Source organism: Dendrobium catenatum, unplaced genomic scaffold (genome assembly GCF_001605985.2).
Source record: "Dendrobium catenatum unplaced genomic scaffold, ASM160598v2 fragScaff_scaffold_1639, whole genome shotgun sequence".
Taxonomy (NCBI): domain Eukaryota; kingdom Viridiplantae; phylum Streptophyta; class Magnoliopsida; order Asparagales; family Orchidaceae; genus Dendrobium; species Dendrobium catenatum.
In genome coordinates, this window is record NW_021320101.1 from 1,936,555 (window position 1) to 1,959,169 (window position 22,615).

The 22,615-nt window shown below is 36.5% G+C and overlaps 1 protein-coding gene across 4 annotated transcripts in view; it reads right to left on the minus strand.

The window, feature by feature from the left end:
- LOC110110620 (dual specificity protein kinase YAK1 homolog) overlaps window positions 1-22,615 on the minus strand; it is a 71,660-nt gene that overhangs the window by 46,688 nt on the left and 2,357 nt on the right. For all 4 annotated transcript variants that reach the window (XR_003703167.1, XR_002304738.2, XM_020842198.2 and 1 more), the window contains exons 2-13: window positions 16,872-17,071; window positions 7,811-7,964; window positions 7,607-7,716; window positions 7,438-7,507; window positions 7,041-7,123; window positions 6,881-6,956; window positions 6,724-6,764; window positions 6,291-6,413; window positions 3,411-3,558; window positions 3,141-3,270; window positions 2,977-3,059; window positions 2,784-2,858 (exon numbers count right to left, since the gene is read on the minus strand). Coding sequence is in view for 2 of the 4 variants with exons in the window: in XM_020842198.2 (XP_020697857.1) it covers window positions 2,784-2,858; window positions 2,977-3,059; window positions 3,141-3,270; window positions 3,411-3,558; window positions 6,291-6,413; window positions 6,724-6,764; window positions 6,881-6,956; window positions 7,041-7,123; window positions 7,438-7,507; window positions 7,607-7,716; window positions 7,811-7,964; window positions 16,872-17,071 (1,293 nt within the window). In the remaining 2 variants the exon portion in view is untranslated. The remainder of the gene's footprint in view (window positions 1-2,783; window positions 2,859-2,976; window positions 3,060-3,140; window positions 3,271-3,410; window positions 3,559-6,290; window positions 6,414-6,723; window positions 6,765-6,880; window positions 6,957-7,040; window positions 7,124-7,437; window positions 7,508-7,606; window positions 7,717-7,810; window positions 7,965-16,871; window positions 17,072-22,615) is intronic.

Genomic DNA, 22,615 nt, shown 5'->3' on the forward strand with positions numbered 1-22,615 from the left:
ACCACCCCCGCGCCTCAAACCTTGAGGAACCCATTAATGAGCTTCGCTGTGAATTTCAAAAGCCCCTAATTAAGTCAATTTCCTAATTAGTCTTCATCTATTTAGGAGACGCATTTAAGGGGATTAATGCTCCTTTTGAAATTCAAATTCTATTCCCTCTTAATAAATCAATTTTGGGAGTTACTTAAGATATAATCAAATCTGAAATTATAATTTCAGATTTGATTGGGAATTAGTTATTCAAACGTGGGCCCCACCTTTTAAATTCCAAAGCCTCTCTCTCCTTGCTCTATGGCCGGCCACCCTTGCCCATTAATTATCTCTCCAATTACATTAATTGCCTCCCATTAACTCCCCTAATCCCTCACTAACCGCCGCCCCCCCCCCCCCTCATTCCCCCCCCCCCCCCCTCCTTTGGAAATTAATTTGATTTTCAAATTAGTTCCCCCCCACTTCTCCCCACTAGAATTCAATTTCAGAAATCTGAAATTGTTTTTTTTCTGAAGCTTTTCTCTCTTACCCGAGCTCCTCTTTGGAATTGACTTGATTTCTCCAACCAAGCCCCTCCAACTTCAGAAACCTGACATTATTTTAGATTTGGTAATCCTTGCTTTTCCTCTTGGCCTCTCCACCCTACCCGATCACCTCCCCTCTTGGAATTTCTTGTGGTGACCACTCATCTTCAAATCCATGTTGTATGGCGGATCCCGCCGTTGACCACAGACTCTTCTACGACATCTACGGAAACATCCACGTCCTTAGATCTCCTTTCTTCGACGTTGGATTTGGCTTCAACAACACCGTCAAGTAGTACTTGGATCGGATCCTTCCAACACTAGTGGACGCCGTCGACGACCAATTTTCAGACTACACGTGGATCATCAAAGGCCACCCTCCCGTGCCACCTCCACCTCCTAGTTTCTTCTCAACAACGACGTTCCTTGGTTCCTCCCTCCTCATGGCAACCTCATTTCTAGCGTGGACGCTCTTCCGCCGCTCAACCTAGTTTCGTAGGATAGAGAGAGAAAGGCCCCAAGGTGAACAACTCGTTATTAATTGTTGGATTCAAGTTATAAGCTTTTAACGTTACTTTTCCTTTGTATTTGATTAAATCGTTTGGTTAATCTCTTTGTAATTCTTTGCCTAAGCAAGTGGAACACAACGAATTCTAATAACCAACTTTGAATTGATGCATGATTCGATAAATGGTTAAGTTATTAGTAAATTTTCTTTCCTAATCTTGTGTAACTCAACCACGCATCACATCACTAACCCTAATTCCTAGCCTAACCGCCGGCCTCTTTTCCCCAATCCCCCTTTGCCTCCAAATTCGAATTCCTATTCAAGACTTTCCTTTTATTCAACGTCTTAATTTAGGAATGTTTTCAAATTTCAAATTCAAATCAATTTAAATTTGAAATCCTTTCCTAAAATAAGTTCAATTTCATTTGGAAACTTCCCTAATATTTTCAAATCTAAAATTAATTCAGATTTAAATCAATCACCACATTCAATGAACTTGGAAACCCTCTCTCCTCTCACTCTCTAGGCCAACCCCTCCTCTCTCTCTCCAATCCATTTAATTCCCATTAATCCCCCCCACTTGGAGCCTTAATTCATCCTTAATTAAAGGAATAATTTTCTTTTCCATTTAATTTGAAATCCCAAATTTCAAATGACCCCCTCCCCCCATATCCGTGCTACATCAATCCTAATGCATTTTCATGAAAATATCCTAATACAATTTTTCTTCCAAATAAAAGTTTATTGAGAAAATAATATATAATAAGTAGAATCTCTATACAATGTTTTATAATAAAATGCATTAGATAAATAACAACTCTTTCATGATCTTTATTCAGAAAATGAGAAAACAACAATATAAATTAGAAATTATGTATAAATTAATTAAGTAAATAAAGCATATACATACAAATAAAATGTGCAAGTTAAATGAGAAGATAACACCAAATAGCTTACGACATAAATTAATTAGTCATGATACAAGCCATTCTAATTAAAATAAGAAAGAAGATGTACAGGAAAAGTATAGAAAACAAAACGATCCATAAAAAGAGAATGAAATGCAAAAAATGTACCTACATTATATAACTAACAAAACATAAAGGAAATTAAAAAAAAAAAAAAAAAAGAGGATTGAAGACAATTGGAAAAAAAATTTATATAGCATAGTAACATTTAATCTAGATTATCCAGTATATGCAGTACAAGAAGGTAAAGAAATATAAAAGGGAGTGAGAGATAGGTCTTAGCCTTTTACCTATGATTAAAAAAAATGCTCACTTAGGGCACCTATTGCACCAGAAATGGCATACCATGGCACTCAACATTTTTAAATGAATCACTGGGAAGACTAATGCAAGGTGTGGCCTCACCCGAGTTCCGGAGATCAACAAGTGTAATTAATTATACCTCTTACGTTCTACAAACCTCTATCTCTTCATCTCCTCCAAATCTCATACCTTTAAATTACTTTTAAAAAATATTTAACTTTTTAATCTGTTTTCCCTGCCCCAAAACATGTGTCGGATTTCTAGAAAAGTCAACCTTATATCAATATCATGTCAGGTCCCACGCTAGTTTCATGCTCATGCATCATCACCACAAATTTTCAGACAATGAAAAGAGAAGATAATTTTTTATAGGCTCAAGAAAACAAAATTTCCACCAGCAAATAAATAAATAAAAACATTTCAAGAATCTCAGCATTCCTCTGTTTCATGATCATCACACGAAAAAATCAAGATAATATATTTGCTTACAATTTGTTGGGTCTCTGGTGGAGGGTTGTACGGGCATGTAAGGGCTTCGCCAGTGATAAATGGATGCCTTGAAGCCTGAAACATATGGTTCAAATATTCAAATAATAAAGAAACTCATGATAGTTGGGTGGTTCCACCAAGTAATCCATTTTAGAATCCTATTAAATAGCTACTACCGGTTGAGTATGACAACCTGCAAAGGTGACCATCTTTTTGCTGGATCAAATTCAACAAGGCCTCTCAAGAAATCAACCAGTTTCAAGCGTTCTAAGGTTTCTGCATGTTCATCAGAAAAGAAAAATAATAAATCAGCTAAAACAAATAAGCATACTTAGGGAAGTACTAGCATTAGCTGACCTTTAGTAACCTCTTCTTCAGCTAAATTCTTTCTATAGGGATATTTTTCAATTACGTCTTCAAGCTTCACATCTTCAAGATTCACATAATTGAAATAACGCTTCCCTATTACAGGTTTTTTGCATTCCTTCTGAGAAAAATGCAGCAATGGGATGGAAAATAATAAAAATAATAGTGGTAAATAAAAAGATAAAGAAGATTTGAATCAAAATAGTCTTGGGTGGTACCACCCATTTCTGCTTCAAAAATAAGAATGATGACATGACTTACAGCTTCATATTCTTCTGCAGTTAAAGCACAATAAGCACGTATAACGTCCTTATATACTTCATCCTCCAAGCGGTAAATACCTCCAACCTGTTTAAAAAAGTTATTTGTGTTTTGTGCATCTCTTAGCAGATCATCAGGGGGTTGTGCACTGCAAAGAATGTTGGAGCTAGCCATTACAATTGAAGATATGACTTAAGTCAAAGATTTAAGAATATAAGAGAATGAAAATTTTTCTATATTTAGTGAGTAAACTGTGCTTATTTGACTGTAATCGTGCATCATGGGAGGTCACCAAACCTATCCTTGGCTTGATCCTTTGTTTTGCTTATTGTTGGAGTCAATGGGTTTGTTGATGTGATTAAGCTAGAGACCATTGTGTAACACCCCCAAAGTCTTCAAGATAAGTATAGAATAATTGAATGTGAATAATTAGACTTATTAAGCTTGATCAATCAATTAATCAAATTTAGTTAGGTTCATTAATTATTCAAAAAACTATGAAGGTAATTAAGAAACCTCGTGCACCTAATAAGCAATGAAAGCTAATTTAGGTTAATGATCAAACTCATTAGAACAATAATTTTAAATAAAATAATTTCTTAAAATAAAGAAATAATGATAAATAATATAATTATTTTGAGTATAATTGTACTATTGGGTAGATTTGCATTAAGAGGAGAAATTTCATTTACAGCATAATATTCTTATAAAAAAATATACCTAAAATAATAAGTAGGCTGGCTAGCAAATTGTCTTAAAGAAGAAGTAAAAGAAAGCTTGCTTTTGAGTCAGTTAAAGAGAGTTGGCCATTAAAGGTCGGGATTAGAGTTGGTTATAAGATAGGTTGTATCAATTCCAACTTAGAAGAAACTGAGTAGGCGTAGGAGCGAGAAGAGGGAGGTGAAAGTAGTGTTAGATTGAGTGGGCAAAGGAGGCGAGAACAGAGCAAGGGAAGGGGGGAGGCGAAGCGATAGGCGGGAACTCATGCTATTGAGCGTAAAAGCTGAGAAGCGTAGCCACACATGAATTGTTGAATGTGAGTGGGGCTTTGAATGATGCTGAGCATGAGGAGAGATTATTAGGTGCGGACACCAGACATAGAGATGCATCCGAATACTGCATATCTTATGCTTAAGCTCTAACTACACTCTGCGTATTTATTACGTATATAATGCGTATTTGTAGATATGCAGTAAATAATCACCAAATATTTAGTTGTGAATATTTGCTGCTTATTTGCTATGTATCTACAGAGTGTAAGCAGAACATACGCAGAGTATAAGCAGAGTGTAAGCAGAGCGTACGCAGTGCATCCAGTAATCCAGACGCATCTCTAAGTCCAGTGTTCGCACCTAATAATTTCCCGAGCATGAGAGCCTTAAAGCACTACAACTTATGCCGACATCAAGGTAAACTTAAGCCCTAATCTAGTATCTTCTTCCCCTTTTAGGTCGAGAATATAGTTTGAAACCCCAAATCAAGTTCTTATGCATAAGGATGATAATGAAAAAATTAATTAAGGGATCTTTAGAGGTTTGATGATTGGCTACAAAGAAGAGGGAAATATGGAATTGTAATATTATTTGATTTTAAGTAAATTAGAAAATTTGAAATTTTATTGCATAAATTTAGGATAGATAATGTAAAGAACATGCACCATGAACCTACAATAGGAGAATAATTTTTAGCAAATAGAAAAATGAAGGAAAGGTATCAGTTAGGAAAAGTGAGAATCCTTCATATTCTATCCCTGGCTGCAATCAATTTAATGCAACTTTTGCATTTTGCTCAACATAAACTTGTAGGAGCGCTACTCCACTGTCTCCACATTACATTGGCTTTCAAGTTTCTTTGTGGGCAAATGCAAATGTATCAGTTAGGATTCTTTAGCTTCAGGATACCTTTCTTCTGAATTTGCATGAATGCATAACGTAATCCATATTTGACCACGGCTAGAGAAATGGTGAACTGGATTATTTCCACAGATGCAGTTTTATGGGAATTTCATTAATCTCATCCACCGGTAGAACTCTCTCCGAAGCAGTCTCTTTAGATACATTTCTTAGAGGTGATCACACTTACAACTTATCATGCACAAAACAGCATTTGTTTATCTAACAAGATAAATAGGCACAAAACAGCAACTGTTGCTCCGTACTTTGGATTTTTTTTTTTTTTTTTTAATCATTTTATGCAGACTTCAAAGTACTTTTTTGGGAATCATGTTATGCAGGATTGAAAGTACAAGTTAAAGGTAAAAAGATGTGCATACGAGGTGCTTTCCCAAGATAAATTGCTTGGCTACTTGCAAGGAATTACATATCAATACATAAAAAAGAAGTCAAAGAATCAGCAACCCTATAAAACCACTTGGGTAAAACAGATTTAAGTGGTCAAAATGAAGGTAAAAAGATTGTTAATGAATAAGAAATAAGTACATTCGAAAGCACATAGAACACATGCAACTTTAATTATAAGGCTGGAAAACAGCCGATAAATTATGAGCATGTAAAACTAAACAGTTAAGAGAGTGTTGGTAAAGCCAAATAGAACATAAACAGCAGTGTATTAAAAGAAAGAAAGCAAATCAAGTCGATGATTAAAATTTACTAAAAGAGAAAAATATGCGCTTTTGCCACATGGGCACATCAAATGATAACCTCAAGACTGTTGAAGATGTAATCATATTCTTGCTCATAGCATGATTTTCAAAACATGTATGAACTAATTCCCACTAGCTAACTTGAATAATCAGCGTCAATTTACAACATTACACAAAAACAAATCGATCATAAATTTAAAAAATTTATAAAAATATAAGAATGATGCTGAGCTTGGAAAGCTCATAATAAAGGGCAAAATTAAGACAGAATGGCATACCCAAGAATCTCTATCATCCGCTGGAGGAGATCAAACTCTGATGCTCCAGCGAATAAAGGTAAACCCAAGAATAATTCAGCCACAATACATCCAAATGACCACATATCAATTGCAGCCGTATATCTGAGGAAAGTTAAGCACAAAAGTACGAGCCATACAAGCATTGGAACAACTTCCAAGAACATGTAACTAAACAATAACAAGCATTGAAAAAGAAAAAGAATTCATTATTTTCAAGAAGAGAATATGAGCACATACAACTATATAATATTATCTGACCCAGAAGCATGGCAAATATCAAGTACACGCTCTGAAGTATTACCTACCAAGGCACTTTAACTCATTGACCAAAGAAATAAACACAGCCAACGCAAGCAACGAATTCTTTCAATATCATTTAGCAGATGCAACTTCAACTTACAAAAGAGGATACGGATAACCTAGAAGAACTTCGGGGGATCTATAGTAACGGCTCTGCAAGAAATGTATTGAAATTGTCAACTAAGTGATTTCAACAAAAAAACACGGTATATAAAATACTCAGAAAAGTAAAATCCCTTCAATCCGTGTCATTGAAGAAAAATAAGAACCTGAATATATGAGTAAACAGTTCGGCCTTCCAAGCAAGCAGACCCAAAATCAATTACTTTTATATCTGACCCAGCACTGCCAAGATGAAGTTCCAAAATTTAAGGTTGAACTAATAAAAGAAATCGCAAGATATTCAAGCTTCAGTATCAAACTGCTGACCTTGAGGCAACAAGTATATTTTCTGGCTTCAGATCACAATGTATAATGCCAGCATCCTTTATCACCACCAATGCATGGAGGATCTATTAAAATAATAAATAGAAAAAATAAGGGAAGATCATATTAGATGCAAACAACAACAATAATAAACAACAACATCAAATATTTATCCCACTACATGGGTCGGCCACATGAATCTTTTTTTCTCCATTGTGCCCTATTAAAATTTAAATTCTCATTTAAATCTAATTAAAAAAAATATGATTTTTAATATTTTTAACCAAGACTTTTTAAATCTACATTTACCTGTCTTAATGCACCTACTATCCTAACTAGTTCATCAGAAGATCATATCAGATGCAAAAAAAGAAAAAAATGTGAAATAACTTCAACAAACCTGCATTGAAAACCGCCGGACAATGTTCAGCGGAAATCCTCTGAATTGGTTCATTTTAATCAGTTCATAGCTGGAAAGGGCAGCATAAAGAAGATGCAATTGAAAGATCAGATAAGACTCTCCATGAAAAAAAGCAAGAAAGAATTACATTCAACAATAGCAGACTCACAGATTTGCGCCAAGCAACTCAAAAGATATGCACAGATGATGCTGATAAACAAAATAATCAAGGATGCGTACAATGTGACGACGCTCATCAGTATTAAATTTTTGATTTAGCTGCAAAATATTTAAAGGAGATCCAAAGTTAAAAGGGTAATCTTTTTTTGACAAAGTGTCTGCAATCTAATTCCTCTGCCACATTTTTCCTCACCATTGACAAAATAGAAACCTCAGCAAGCGCCTGCTGATAATAAGCAGGTTGATTTTTAATAATCTTAACAGCAACATAATTATCAGTTTCAGGAACCCAACACTTCGCAACTTGTCCAAATGTACCCTGACCAAGAAGATCTTTGACAATGTACCTGCACCATTATTCTTTTGAAGATTATCCATCACATGCAAATAAAAAAAGCTTGTTTGGCACACTTTATCCACTATTGTAAGCCAAAAGAGTTCTCTAAAATGAAACATTAACATGAAAGAAATGACAATTCTACAAGAAGATTTCAAGTAAACAATTCATAGAAGCTCCATGAATCCTATTTAAAAAAAAAACAAATTACAGCAGGCATAAAATTAAGAAAGAGAGAGTTTATGCCTTAGAGCATAGAGTTAATTTGATGAGGACATCGACAGACGCTACCGACATGTTTATCGCCGGCGAAACCGCAGATCGACGGCCATGATTCAGCGCCTCTACTTTTGATTTAGATGTCATGAAGTATTTTATTATTATCTTATTTTATTTGCAGTCTTTCCATTTTTACCCCTGTGGGGAGTTACTTTGTTATTGTAGCCCAGAGGGCAATTTCGTATTTTCTTTTTGTATGAGTTGAGACCTATATATAGTGGTCTCATGTATTGTTTTGAGCTTAATAAATATTATGAATGAAAATTTGGTTTAGTTATCTTGTCTTCTTCTTCTTCTTGTGGAGAGCTAGAGAGGAGAACGAGAGCCCAAGGTGAGGGCGAAACGCAATACCCACCAGTCATTGAAAGAGTCCGTGACTCATGGCCTATCCCCATCATCTGATTCCCTTCCTTTTCCCCAACCCGCCGGCCCTAGCCTCCCTCTTGACCGCCGGCCGGCCACCATGGATGGGCCCTCATTCATGCCACCAATTAAGGCATTGATTACCCCATTAATTTGAAATCAATTTCAAATTAATCCTTGATGCATTTAGATTTTTTTTGCATTATTTTTGTTATGAACAATATTAGTTATATTTTATATTTTTTTTTATGCTCATCTCGAATGATGGTGGTAAATCCAATGTATCATGGTAGGAAGAGGTTTGGATTTTTGCTTCCTTGGGTTTGCCGCTTGGGGGTCCATTTTGTCCTTTGGATGTTTGGCTGTTCATGAGGGCATTGGCTGTTTTCGGTTTGAGCTTAAGTAGTTGAAACTCTTGTGGTGCCAGCTCATTAATATCTAGTGGAGGAGTAGCTAGATGAGCTGAATGTTTAGCTGCTAAATTCATTATGAGGTGCAAGCTATAAGGTGAGTGGAACTTGTCTTTTCCTCTTCTTCTTTACCTCTTGAGCTGCTGCCTTTTTCCTTCATTTATTTGCTGGATTGTTGTGGCCTTTATACCCCTTTTAAATGCTGCACCGTGGCTTTCCCTTGAATCTACTAGACGTTTGGGGTTTCTCTGTGCTGATGCCGTGGCCTTTTTCCATTAAATGATGCTGGTATTCCGTGGCTTTTCTTGATATTGGCTCTACCGTTTAGAATTCTCTGTTGTTGATATTACCGTGGCTTATATGGTTTGCTGCTGTTGGTTTTCCTATGCTGGAAACCGAAAGTCTGCCCTGAGTCCTGTGCTGGATATTTATGGCTGTTTGGGCTGTTTAGTTACCCTCTTTTGCCTATATATATGAGATGTTTAAGAAGGAATGGCTGGTGAATATTTGAGAGCAAGTTGCTATAACCTGCGGTTCTTCTTGAAAAGCTTGAGAGCTTTGTCCACCTTCTTCCCCCTCTGGAAAGCTTGCGAGCTTCTCCTCTTTCGTCTCGGCTTCTAACCTCTTTCTTCTCTACGCAAGTTCCACTCCACCTGTATCTTTCTTCTAGTTCCGTTGGTGAAGTTGTTGGCTGTTTGGTGAAGTTGTTGGCTGTTTTGGTGAAGTTGAGTGTGTGTTGGGAAGTTGTGGCGTATTGGTGGCATTTGCTGGAGAAGTTTGAAAGGACATTGGAAACCCCTTAGCTGTGGTGGACCTTGGTTTGCATATATACCTTATTTTAAAATATATTCCTACAATCGGTGCATGTGAGGAGTCCTCTTGTAGGATGTTCTAGGATAGCCTTTTTTAAAAAATATTGTTTCTTTGTTAGTTTTCTTTTGTTTTAGTCGTTGAAAGTTGCCTCTTTCCTATTCTGAAGTTAGTTGTTTTCTCTAACCTATTTTGTTCTCTAAGTAATGTCTTAAATTTATAAAAGTAAGATTTGATTCTCTTTGTTGTTCTCTCTTTGTGTTTGCTTAATTTGCTTACATCAATCCTCCGCTAATTTCGTTCAAAACCTGAATTAATTTCAGATTTTTGAAATCACCTCTCCCTCTCTCTCTCTTGAGCCGCCGCCTCCTCTTTAATGAGCCACATTAATGCCCATTAATTGCCCCTTAATTCTATTGATAATTTGAAATCAATTTCAAATTTGCTTCCCTCTAATTTACTCAATTTCTGAAATTAATTTCAGATTTGTGTAACTCTCCTCTGCCCTCTCCTAACCCAATTTTCCTCATCCCATCCACCCGCCCCTCTCCTCTCTGTTTTGGCCGACCACCTCTCACTCCCTCTCTTGGAAATTACAGCAAGAAGAGGAAAGACGACACCTCTCTCTCCGATTCTCTTCAATGTTGAATGGCGGATCCCGAGTTTGAATGGGGTCTTGTGTTCAACGCCGACGGAAGCATCAACATCTTAAAATCTCCGTGCTTTGACGTAGGATTTGAAGACGACGCCACAGTTGAAGAATACTTGGATCGAGTCATCCTGATTCTTGTGAGCATCATCGACCGACGGTTCTCAAGCTACGATTGGAGCCTCTAAGCCACCCCTACATCCATCCCGCCGGCTACCTCTCCACCAACAAAGTTCTTCGGCGCCATCTTTGTAGTGGTAATATCTCTCATTATTTGGCTCTTCTTTCTCCGCTAAAAGCCTACTAATAAGTGAGTGAGACGTCCTCGTGGTGAAATTCTCATTGTTAAATGTTGGACTTTTGTTAATTGTACTTTGCATTTAAATCTCCTGGAACTTTGAAAGAATTGTCTTGGTTAATTTCAATTGCATTTCTTTGGACCTAATAAAGTTAAAATTTTCAAATTCCTAACTCACTTTTATGTGCTAGCGTTAAATTTAAAGGAGCAAAACTTTCATCTTTTCTCTCTCTAATTTCTTGAAGTAACTCCTAGTGGTTTTCACATCATTTGTATTTCACATCATAATTATATTTAGTAATGTATCAAAAAGAGATTAAGTGCAACTAGATTGTAATGGTTGATCTAAAAAAACTACAAAACTGAGGAGCTTAGTACAATATGTACAAAACCAAATGTTCTAATATGTTCTACTCTTTTGATTATTTTGTCCTCGCCTCTAACTTTGAGGTAAAGAGCATAGCTTGAGGCTTTTAAGGTGTGTAGACCAAAACTTTTTGTCAAGAAACACAAAAAAATGCATGCGACCAAGCACTAACATGAACATCATACTTTTAAATGAATATCTAAGAAATAAAGAAGATGCATTTGGGAGAATACATTCATCCATTGTCAATGAGGCATACCACCTAGGGGATTGAAAAAACAAAAACAATCATGTGCCTTATTCTGAATAAAATGTGCCTCTTTTGTCCACTTACTACATCTTATATAGTAAAATAAAAATTAAATTTTTTTATAATTTTATGTATGTTTTTGGATGCGGACTTTTCAAAAACTTTGTAAATATTGATGACTACTTCAGCGCAATCAGTTTTCATGCATTAAAGTGTGGCCTTTACTTCCACCTTTATGATTTCAATATTTTTTTTTCTGTTAACTTATTTAGTGATTAATATGTGTATATGCTTTAAGTTTGTCAAGTTCGATGCATTTTGGATACAATTTTTGTAGTGTGAACATGATCATTGCTTAATTTTATATTTGCTCACAATTTTCTTACGAGATTTCAAATTTTGGCAACTACAACATTATTATTGGAATAAAATAGGCGTTTGCTATTTTTGTGTTAAAGATGACTGATTTTTGCTAAAGTTGAAAATTGATTGGCTAATTATGCATTTTTGTGAGTTTCATTATGCACCATCCTAGGTTGCATTTGCACAAGATCCTAAGGTCCCCTAAATCACCCTCTTTCTAATTGAACATTCTTTGAGTATAAGAGACTTTCTACCTACTTACCGTGCAATGAAATACAAAAGAAATGTTGGTTCAAAATGTTAGTTGTACATTTCCTCATATCAAACATTCATATGGTGGGCTATCCAATAATTTTGTAATGCGTTGAAGTATGATTATCATGGTTATAGAGGAGATTAAGTGCAAGTCCTTTGATGTTAACTTTTGTCATCAACTTGATAAAATATTTCCTAGCAAACTACGTAAGGGTGTTTCATATCTTTTTTTATGGATGGGAATATACTTTCCCATGCCAATGATGTGATAAGATACATGTTTTGATCATAGGATAATGACATGAGGTCCTTTCCGGTGAAAAACCAATGTTTGTTGTAATTAAAAACTACACTATTCATTGTATGCATACATTCTCTTTGTATCCCATTTTGAGATTAAATCTTTTCCATGCTACTATAGTGATGTGAAACCAACAGGAATTGCATTAGAGATTATAAAGAGATTGATTTAAGCTTTGCAATATAAACTAATGTTTCACAATATTAGATGCTTAGACTTAAGGCCATCAATAATGCAAAGGCAATCGATTACAAGATAGAATAACAATCACTTGAAAATGATCTCAATCATAAAGATAAACTTAAATATTGTAAACAAGTGATCTCACACTTAACAATTAGAAAAGTCACCTTGAGTTTCCCTCACTCAAGCTCGTCTAGTAAGGGTTAGCGGGAAAGAACCTTAGCAAACCAAGTGATGCCACCAAAGTTGAGAAGACACCTAGAGTAGTAGCCCAACAAAATTTCGCCAAAGAGGGAGAAGACGTGGGTGGGTACCAAATATTCCGCCAACTTCCGGATGGTAGATGCACTTCAATTGATGACGCCAACTTGAATAAGGTGTGATTGATGTGATCTTCTACGGAGTTGTCCACTTATGGATCGAAGTCGAAGAGGATGGATTGATGAATATTCACTAAACTTTGATTGTCGTAGAGGAATCCACAATCACGATCCGGATCGGCCATGCACTAATCAAAGGGATTGTCGATGGAGGGAGGCCTTCTTCTTTCTTGGAGTGGAGCTTCATGAGGCAAGAGGGTTTCCAAGAGGTGGGAAGGAAGAAGGGACGGCTAAGGGAAGAAGAGCTTGTTTTTGGTGGATTAGGATTTGGGTTTGGAGAGGGGAAATAATACAAAATCCAAAATTAGTTTCAGATTTTAATAAAATAGGAAAATGGGTTTAAGAATTTCAAATTTGAAGATCAAATTCAAGTGGAGGGAGATTAATGAGGAGAGAGGAGGAAGATCCCATGGAGGGGCCGGCGGCATGCATGGGATTGGGAGGGATTTGAATCTTCAATTTAAAATTCAAATTAATTCCAATAAGGGTGGCTTGATTGGGCGGCAGCCAATGAGGGTTTAATGGGGATTTAATGAGGGTCTAGGTGGCAAAATTGGAGAGAGAAAGGGCTAGAGAGGGGGGCCGGCCACATGAGGAGAAATTTGAGATGTTTGCATTTAATATGTGGGCCCGGAAAGGATTTAATTGAGGATTGCCATTAAATCTGAAATTGATTTCAAATTTTAATGGATTTATGATGTCTCTTAATATACGTTATTAATAGGGAAAGTTTTAGAATACAAATTTGAATTTGAATCTAAATGAAACAACTTTTCAAATTAATGAAGACGCAATTAAGGAAAGTAATTATGGACGACTTTGAAATTTTAAATTCAAAATCCTTGGGTGGTGGGTTGATGGCCGGCGGCTTGTAGGGCTTGGGGAGGCCGGTGGTGAGGGGTTGGGTGGGGTTGGTGGTGGACAGGTGAGCGGAGGCCGGCGGCACAAGGGTGAGGTGTTGGGTGGGAGGAAAGGGGATGGGTGGTTTGGAAGGCCGGCGAGTAGGGGCTAGTAGGGGAGATGAAAGTAGAACGAAATTAGAAAAGAAAAGAATGGAGCTGCGAACCTTGGAATCTACCGAAGGTTGATGGGTATTACTCTCACGCACATAGGGTCTCTCCTCTCATGAACTCACTTAGAAATCAAGCAAAAAAAATAAAATTTCATTCAATATTTATCATCTCCTCTCATACAAGATGAGAACCTTATATATAGGCCTCCAAACAATTAGAAAAGAAAGACAAGAATTCCCTCGGGGCCACAACTCAAACACAAATAGATAAAGGGTACAATCGTCACAACTAATGAAAGAAACACAAATATAAAATAAAAATAAAGACTTCTAATCAAGGTTGTCGCTCTGCGCTGCTTCCGATGATAGACATTCTGGAATCTCCCACTGATGTCCTCATCATTCTCCCCAGGTGGGAGATTACTCAACCCTGTCGAGTAAGCATCAAGAGTGCTCTCTTATAGCTCTAGGAGGTCAAGAACCAATCTCTGAAGCTCAACACGATCAATCTACATATTATGGGTCTTTGGTTTCCCTTTCCATTGAACTAAGTACCTTCAATGCTCCCCATCTTTGGTGAATTTGATTTCATCGCTAAGTATTGCTTCGATCTTTTCAGCATTGGGTGAGGTGGATATATTTGGGAGTTAGGGTAGGCTGAGGTTCTCACCAGATATGGACTCACAAGGCTTATGATTTAGTGGATTAGTGGGTTAAACTCTGGTCCCTCAAAGGTTACAAGATCTTCGATGTTAAATGCATGATTAATGTTAAGACCTTCAGAAAGATCTAATATATAAGCATTATCGTTTATTTTTTATATTATCTTAAAAAGGTCATGCGCTTCTAGCATGTAACTTCTTAACGACCCTTGTGGGAATCGCTCCGGATGGACCCGAACCATTACAAAATCTCCAACCTTAAATTCCTTGAATCCTCTCTTAAGATCCGCATTGAGTTCATAATTAGCATTACTTTGTTCAATTTTTTTATAAATTTCTTTATGCAATTGATGTAGGTGAGATGCAAATGCTGATGCGACAGACCCGATATGCATGATGAATGACAAAACTTATGGGCATACACCAAAGCTTTAAAAAAAGACAAACTTGACAGAAAATAGACATACAAACATACAGACTCACAAGCACACATAGATAGGGATAATGATGGGTCAGTCACAAAATGAGGGGATATAAAATGTTCAGATCTAAGGAAACTTGTGTAGGAGCAATGAAGACGTCCTTAACTATAAGGGCATTTCTATAGGAAGTTTCAGCTAGGGTCGTAGATAGTCTCCTAGGGGCAGCAGTGTAATCTGACAAATTCATCCAACTAGGAGAGAGATGGTCCTTAATAGGGTAGGACAAAAATATAGCGGGCAAAATGAATGAATCAGGAACAAGATAAAATGATGGGTCCTGACTCACATCCATAAGGGGATAGCCCAAAGAGTTACCAGTAGGTATGAAACTCAAAAGATGGAGTAGAGTGTTTACAACAGAAGTGGGCACAACAGTCAGAGAGATGTCATGAGAGTATGGGAAAATACTCTCTAGCATTAATGTCGGTACAAAGAATGGAGAGGTAAGTCCAATCAAGAAAGACACACTCGTTCAATTGTAAATCTAGATGAGAAACTCCTAAAATAGACTCTAATAAAACAAGAGGCTCATTAGTCAAATTAGGCTCAGAAACTTTCAGACTCAAATTACTATTTTTCCGAACTCATATTACTATCCTCAATAGAATCAAATTTGGTTATAACCCTAAGATTAATGGATTTGGGGTCAATTAAATCGGGGTTTAATTCAAGTAATAAATTCAATTGACTCACTTCCAACTTGAGATTATCCACATCGCCATCAGAATTATTCGGAGTTATCTCGGTAGGAGATATGATAAAATCAGAATCTTCCAAATTTAATTTCAATGTGTTCAAGGTCAGATCAGTTTCTTTCGAGATCAACTTAATATCATCTATGCAAATCTTATCCAAAGGGATACCCATGAGGAGATTAGGATCAGGAAGGGCTAAGGTATCAAGGTTAAAGGTTCTAAATCTCCTAACTCAGGATTTAAGTTATGTAGGGAGTCTAAATCAATCAGTTCAGTTTCATCCTCAAAGAAATCCTCGTTCTCAATAATATCCTTAGTATCCACGAAATGGATGTACTTAGTTTCGGGTTCAGGGGACTTTTTCTTTGTAATGCATTTTTTGGTTAAAATGACACTGGTAGGGTCAAGGACTAGGGAGGCCAAAGGTTAGGTAGCCTCAGAATTCTCTTTGAATTGAAAGGTGTATGTGATTTGGATGTTGGTAGTAGCGGGCCTGGTGGTTTAAGTGATAGGTGTGAAAGGAGTGATAATGAACAAATAATACCCCTTGTGATGGCCATAGTTTTCATGTCATGCCTAGGTAGCCCTCACTATGATATAGAGGTCATAGTTCGAATCACAAAAATAATCTACTTGCAAAACAAGAATGTGGACAGCAAACTCAGCCATATCAAGCTTAGAATCATAGAAATAATCTATTTGCAATACAAGAACGTGTACAGCAACCTCAGCCATATCAAGCTTAGGCAAAAAGCTATCTGCACTAGGTATGTCCTTTTTAATCAGATATGTACTTTTTTACCATATAAAGTAACTACAAATGCACTTCATTTCTTTTTATATGAGAAAATATTTTGCCAAAAATCATATATTATTAATTAATCACAAAGGTTTCGACTTCAAAGTTATATTCTGTATATTCTGCACTGCAACGGCCATATTTTTCATACTTCGTTTTAACTAAGGATAATGAGAACATACTGAAAATGGGGGAAGACAAGACAAGTCAAAAAGCAATTGATCAAATCATCAATAATGGTATTGGAAAGAATAAGTTTTAATATCAGGAATGTACGAGAGACTACATATTCAAGATCAGTTACTAGGAACTAACTAACACTATTTAAATATTCAAATGACCGGTTCAAGAATACAAACCTTTGTTTTGACCCCGCATTGATCAAAATATAGTTCACATACAAAATTAGATCATTGTCCTCGTTATCAAAACCATCATTCAATACCCCAGCTGATGGATTGGTAAGGAAGCGCTTGGGGTTCAATATTTCTGAAAATTTAAAATCTGGGTTACATATTTGGAAAGTTTCTGCTATTTCTTTGGTTAGTCTTGCCACAAACTGCAGAGACAAAATGGTTGATTAGCTCTTGCAAATAAAAATATTCAAATGACTAAAGAAATCAAAATGCATTCAAAATTCCAGCATAAGGATTATTATTGTGATGCAAACTTGACCACACAACCTCCACGTTGCTTGCTAAACAATATAGACAACAATGAAATTCAAGGATGCATATTAGTAAATTGAAATAAGCATATGGCCAACAAAATAGTATGCTAAAAGTATCAAAAGCATATGGTCAACTTTGTCTTCTCTAATTAACCTTCTGAAGATAAAAGTTTCATTGTCTGCTCCTAATGTCATTTTTTGGACAAATTTGATACTGCTAGTTGATTGGATGGCATTTCAAAAGGCTATAGCAAACAATTATCTCCATCCTCTACAACGTTCCATATAGATTATACCCTTTCATTTTAAGCAGGTTTGCATGTTGCTGTGTTTCCCTTGAGAGCAAGATCATGAAAATATTTACAATAGGTGAAGTAACTATAGGACTAAGAAACCAAGCACAAGAGCAGAACAATTGACATTGCACAACATAGCAAGTATACAGGACCATGGGAGTATTTCTAGCCTTAATAACTTGTCAAGCCAAACATCCTTTCAAAAAGGAGATAAAGTTGCATCATACATATAAAGAGGGGGGGGGGGGGGGGGGCCTTAATAACTTGTCAAGCCAAACATCCTTTCAAAAAGGAGATAAAGTTGCATCATACATATAAAGAGGGGGGGGGGGAGCGGCAAATAACATCAAAACTTCCCCAAATAGGTTTTGGTGAGTAAAAGGATATAATTGTTGAAGCTGTTGAAAGAGTAGCACTAAAAAGATAAAATTAACTACCAACTGCTTTAAACAAACTCAGGTTAAGTAAGTAGAGAACTTACCTTCTAACAGAGAATACATGTGCATGCTCAAAAAGTGCTTGATATTGAAATTCTAAATATTTGAAGTCCATTTCCATTGAGGCCCAATCAAACACAATATGACTATTGCTTTCAATTAACTACGAATCACAGGCCAAAATTGAAAAGGATTACATAAAAAACAACATTGAATTTACATTTATTTGTATTGATTATGGAAATGCTTATAAAGGATGGTTTAAATGAGGTGCTTTCCTGTATGCTTAGCAAATGAAATAATTTTATTGAGAGAGACATCTCTTGAAATAATTGAAAATTCATAATAATGGAGAAATTCGTTAGAGGACAAGAAGCTTAGATAAAAACAACATTGAATTTACATTTATTTGTATTGATTATGGAAATGCTTATAAAGGATGGTTTAAATTAATGAGGTGCTTTCGTGTATGTTTAGCAAATGAAATAATTTTAATGAGTGAGACATCTCTTGAAATAATTGAAAATTCATAATAATGGAGAAATTCTTTAGAAGACAAGAGGCTTAGAGTTATTAGAACAAAAATGACTCTATGATACGTAATTTAGTGGGAGTGACATTAAAATTTATCAATCAATATGAGAAAATAAAATAAAATGATATATATGTGTGAAAGGTTGTACCTTCTATCTATCATACATAAAAATGAGAATATAATTTCTATAGTTTAAGCTAGATGATTAAAATTGAGAAGTACTTCACAAGTATTATGTGCTAAGAGGATATTATAAAAATTTAAAGATAAAGTTTATACAATTAGAGCATTTATGTTGTATGCATTTGATAGATAGAAGGTACAACCTTTCACACATATATATCATTTTATTAAATGATAGCTAATATGTTAATGAAATATCATGTTGATTGTGGAGTCAGATAAGAATTGTAGTCATATTAATATAAATTTTATTTTTTATACATCAATAAATTAGGAACTTCAAATAATTTCAGGATAATGATAATGTATATATATATATATATATATATATATATATATACATATATCATATTATTTCAATGATCAAGAATACTACTAGACTGAGGCAAGAATCTTATCACAAAGAGGTGAATAAATCATTTTATTTCTTCTGCTCTTATGAGTTTAACAATCTCTCTCTTCCTCATATCCCTCAAGTTCAAGCATTTGACCAAAGCATGCCAAAGACCATAATCTACTTAGTCGAATGTCTAACAAAAAAAAGAAAATTTTCTCTCTTTCTATGTCATCTCTCTAAGCTATATATATGACACATCAGGGTTAATAACTTTTCAATTCTTAAATTAAAAAACAAGACTACAAAAGAGATTTATACAGCTAATGCATGCATGATGTGTTAGAATGAAGCTTAAATGTTATCCTTTCCTAAAATATATTTTATCATTAGATCCATTTTCTGTCTCCATTCCTTTTAAACACAATTTTCCAAAATATTTCTCTCTGACATTAACCTATATGGTTTTCTTATTTTCTGAATGCAAATGGCAATGTTCTCTCCTAGAGGGAGGTTTCATGGTGATGCGAAGCATTTTAGCTTAAATCATTCCTTAGACGTATATTATCTAGTTTGTTACAAGCTTGTTATAGGATTCTAGAACATTCTAGTTTTCTACCTAATTATTATATATAGTATGATGTAAGAAGAGTTGAGATCATTGATAAATATTATATGAATTGAAGCCTTTGAGCTTGGTTTATTATCTTGTTCTTAGAAATCCTTAAAAGCATCCTCTTCTTACAACGATCCAACTACATTAGTTTAGTATCAGAGCCTGAAGCTTGCGAAGAACGATGGACTGCAGAAGAAGGTGGCCTGTCGACGACAATCGAAGCCGAAGAAAATGTGCGGTTGATGAAGATCGACCACGAATAAGATGGGCGGTCGACGACGATCGACGCCGAAGGAGATGGGTGGTCGACGACAATCGATATGTGAAGCCTGAGACAAACATTATTACTTATAATGTCCTTCTGGATGGATATGTGAAGGATGAGCATATTGATGTTGCTACTTCTGAAAAGATGTCGCCCAATTTCTATAAATTCAACATATTTGTGTCAAGGCACTGCAAGTCCCGAAGAGATTGGAAAGGACTGGTTCAGAACTTGTTTAGAGATTCGTCAATGAGTAAGCTTGTGAGAATGTATCTAAGACGCAAGGTCTTCGACCCAGGAGGATCGATCATAATTTCTAAATCTATCTTTCTCCCGATGACGTGACTCGACGGAGTCAAGCCCTTTTGATGCAAGGGGAGAATGATGCGGAGCATTTTAACTTAAATCATTCTTTGCACGTACATTATCTAATTTGTTACAAGCTTGTTATAGGATTATAGAACTTTCTAGTTTTCTCTAGTTTTCAACCTAATTATTATATATAGTATGATGTAAGAAGATTTGAGATCATTGATGAATATTATATGAATTGAAGCCTTTGAGCTTGGTTTGCTATCTTGTTCTTGGAAATCCTTCAAGCATCCTCTTTTTCCAACGATCCAACTACATCGATTTGGTATCAGAGCCTGGAGCTTGCGAAGAACAATAGACTGCAGAAGAAGTTGGGCTGTCGACGACGATCGAAGTCGAAGAAAATGGGCAGTTGACAAAGATCGAAGTTGAAGGAGATGGGCGGTCGACGACAATCCTCCGCTCCAACTTCCACTCCAATGGCGAGATCCGTCGCCCCACTATCCTCCGCTTTAACTTCCGCTCAAATGGCGGAATCCCCTGCCCGACCATTTAGTCCACAATCAACACGCAGCCTTCGTCCGCGACTCGCCTCCGCTTCGACCCCATTCCATCACACCTGATTCCGCCACCGCAATGTCTCGCAACCAGGACCGCAATCCCGCTTCGTCTCGCAAGCAGACCAACATCCACAATTATATTCCTTCAACATCAGCTAGTTTCATTCCTCCGACATCAGCTAGCCCCATTCCTCTGACATTTTCCCATTGCCAGAATGTCACAGACCTAAAGCTCGATATCAATCAGATCCGCGATCCCCGATCCCCAACAACTCCAGCATGATTTGCCGCTTCCGCATCTGCAACACTCAACCTGCAATTCTCTACCCGACGAAACAACCGTTGATGCCACTCTGCCATCGCCGCTCGCTCCTAATCTGGTCATCCTGGCGTCGTCCTTTTGCTTCCCCAACAAGTCCATTCAACCGACCCCACTCTAGCGTGATCCCAAAGTTGCCGCTGAACCAGAAGAAGCAACCGCCGCTGCCACTCCGCATGACCACGGTCCGGCCCGCTCAGCTCCCACAATCCCATGCCCGACTCCGCACTTGAAACCACGGAGAAGCCCTTTTGTGAAGTCGGTGACGAGAAGAATCCTGCTTCCCTGAATTATCCTCCTCTGTACTCTAGTCCATGTTGCAAGTGCTCAGAAGGCCATCTAGATAATGATGAACTCAATACCCATCCAAGGAGTTCTTGCAATTCAGAAAAGTCAATGGCTATTGTTCATGAATGCAAGGTCTGCAATGATAGTGAAGAAGAAAAAAATTGCCTTGCAGCCACAGAGTTGAGACTTGCAGAAGATTGGCTGAAGAAAGTATTTCAAATTATGAACCATTTTGTTGATCGCGGTACAGCGGTAATTAAGGGGGAAATCTCATCTGCATTAAGATTTTTGGAATTCTAAGAGAAATTAGTTATGTGTGGTTGTGAAGATTATGCTTCAGGTGGTATTGGAGTCATTTCCATTACAGGTGTGCAAATCCTTAATGTGAAGTCAACTGACAAAGCTAATCCAACACCATGCTCACAAGTTGCTCGACGTAATGTCGCTGATGACTTCGGGCAGTTGGGTGTTGACGATTTCTTTGCTGAGATTGATTTAATATTTCAGGACAAACAATACAAGCAGCGATCCTTCTTAAAGTTCATGAGATAAGTTCAAAATGCTTACGCTGCTTAAATTTTGCATATAATAATAACTGCACATATAATGGTGTAATCAATGTACTTGAGGAAATGAAAGCACTTGGTGTGAAGCCAAATTCGATCACTTACAACAAGTTGGAGACCGTGGGAAGAGGTGGAAGGCCATGGCAAGTGAAGAACATTTAATAAGGAGATGGTTGGTAAAAACATATTACCAAATATGATTACTTATTATTCGCTAATCATAGCTTATTCCCAAGCTTGGTATGTCGTGGATGCCCTGACTATGTATAGGGAGATAAGGAGGAAGTCAATGGAGCTCAATGTGGTTCTACATAACATGCTTTTGTTTATGTGTGCGAACATTGAGTATATTGATGAAACTGTTGAGATTTTTTACGAGACAAAAGGGTTGCAAGATGTGTTAATTCTTGGATCATGCCTCAAAGAAATAGTTGCAACAAGGGAAGGGTTGGTTTGGTTGTTTCCAATGTACACCTTTGAGTTGGATGCTTACAGTTGTAATATTGTAATGAAAGCGCAATGTGCATTTGATCAAATCATAGAAGGTGAGCTTGAGACAAAAATTATTACTTATAATGTCCTTCTAGATAAATAGGTGAAGGCTGAGCAAATTGATGCTGCCACTTCTGAAGAGATGTCGCCCAATTTCTATACATTCAAGTGTCAAGGCACCGCAAGTCCTGTAGAGATGGAAAGGACTAGTTCATAACTTGTTTAGAGAT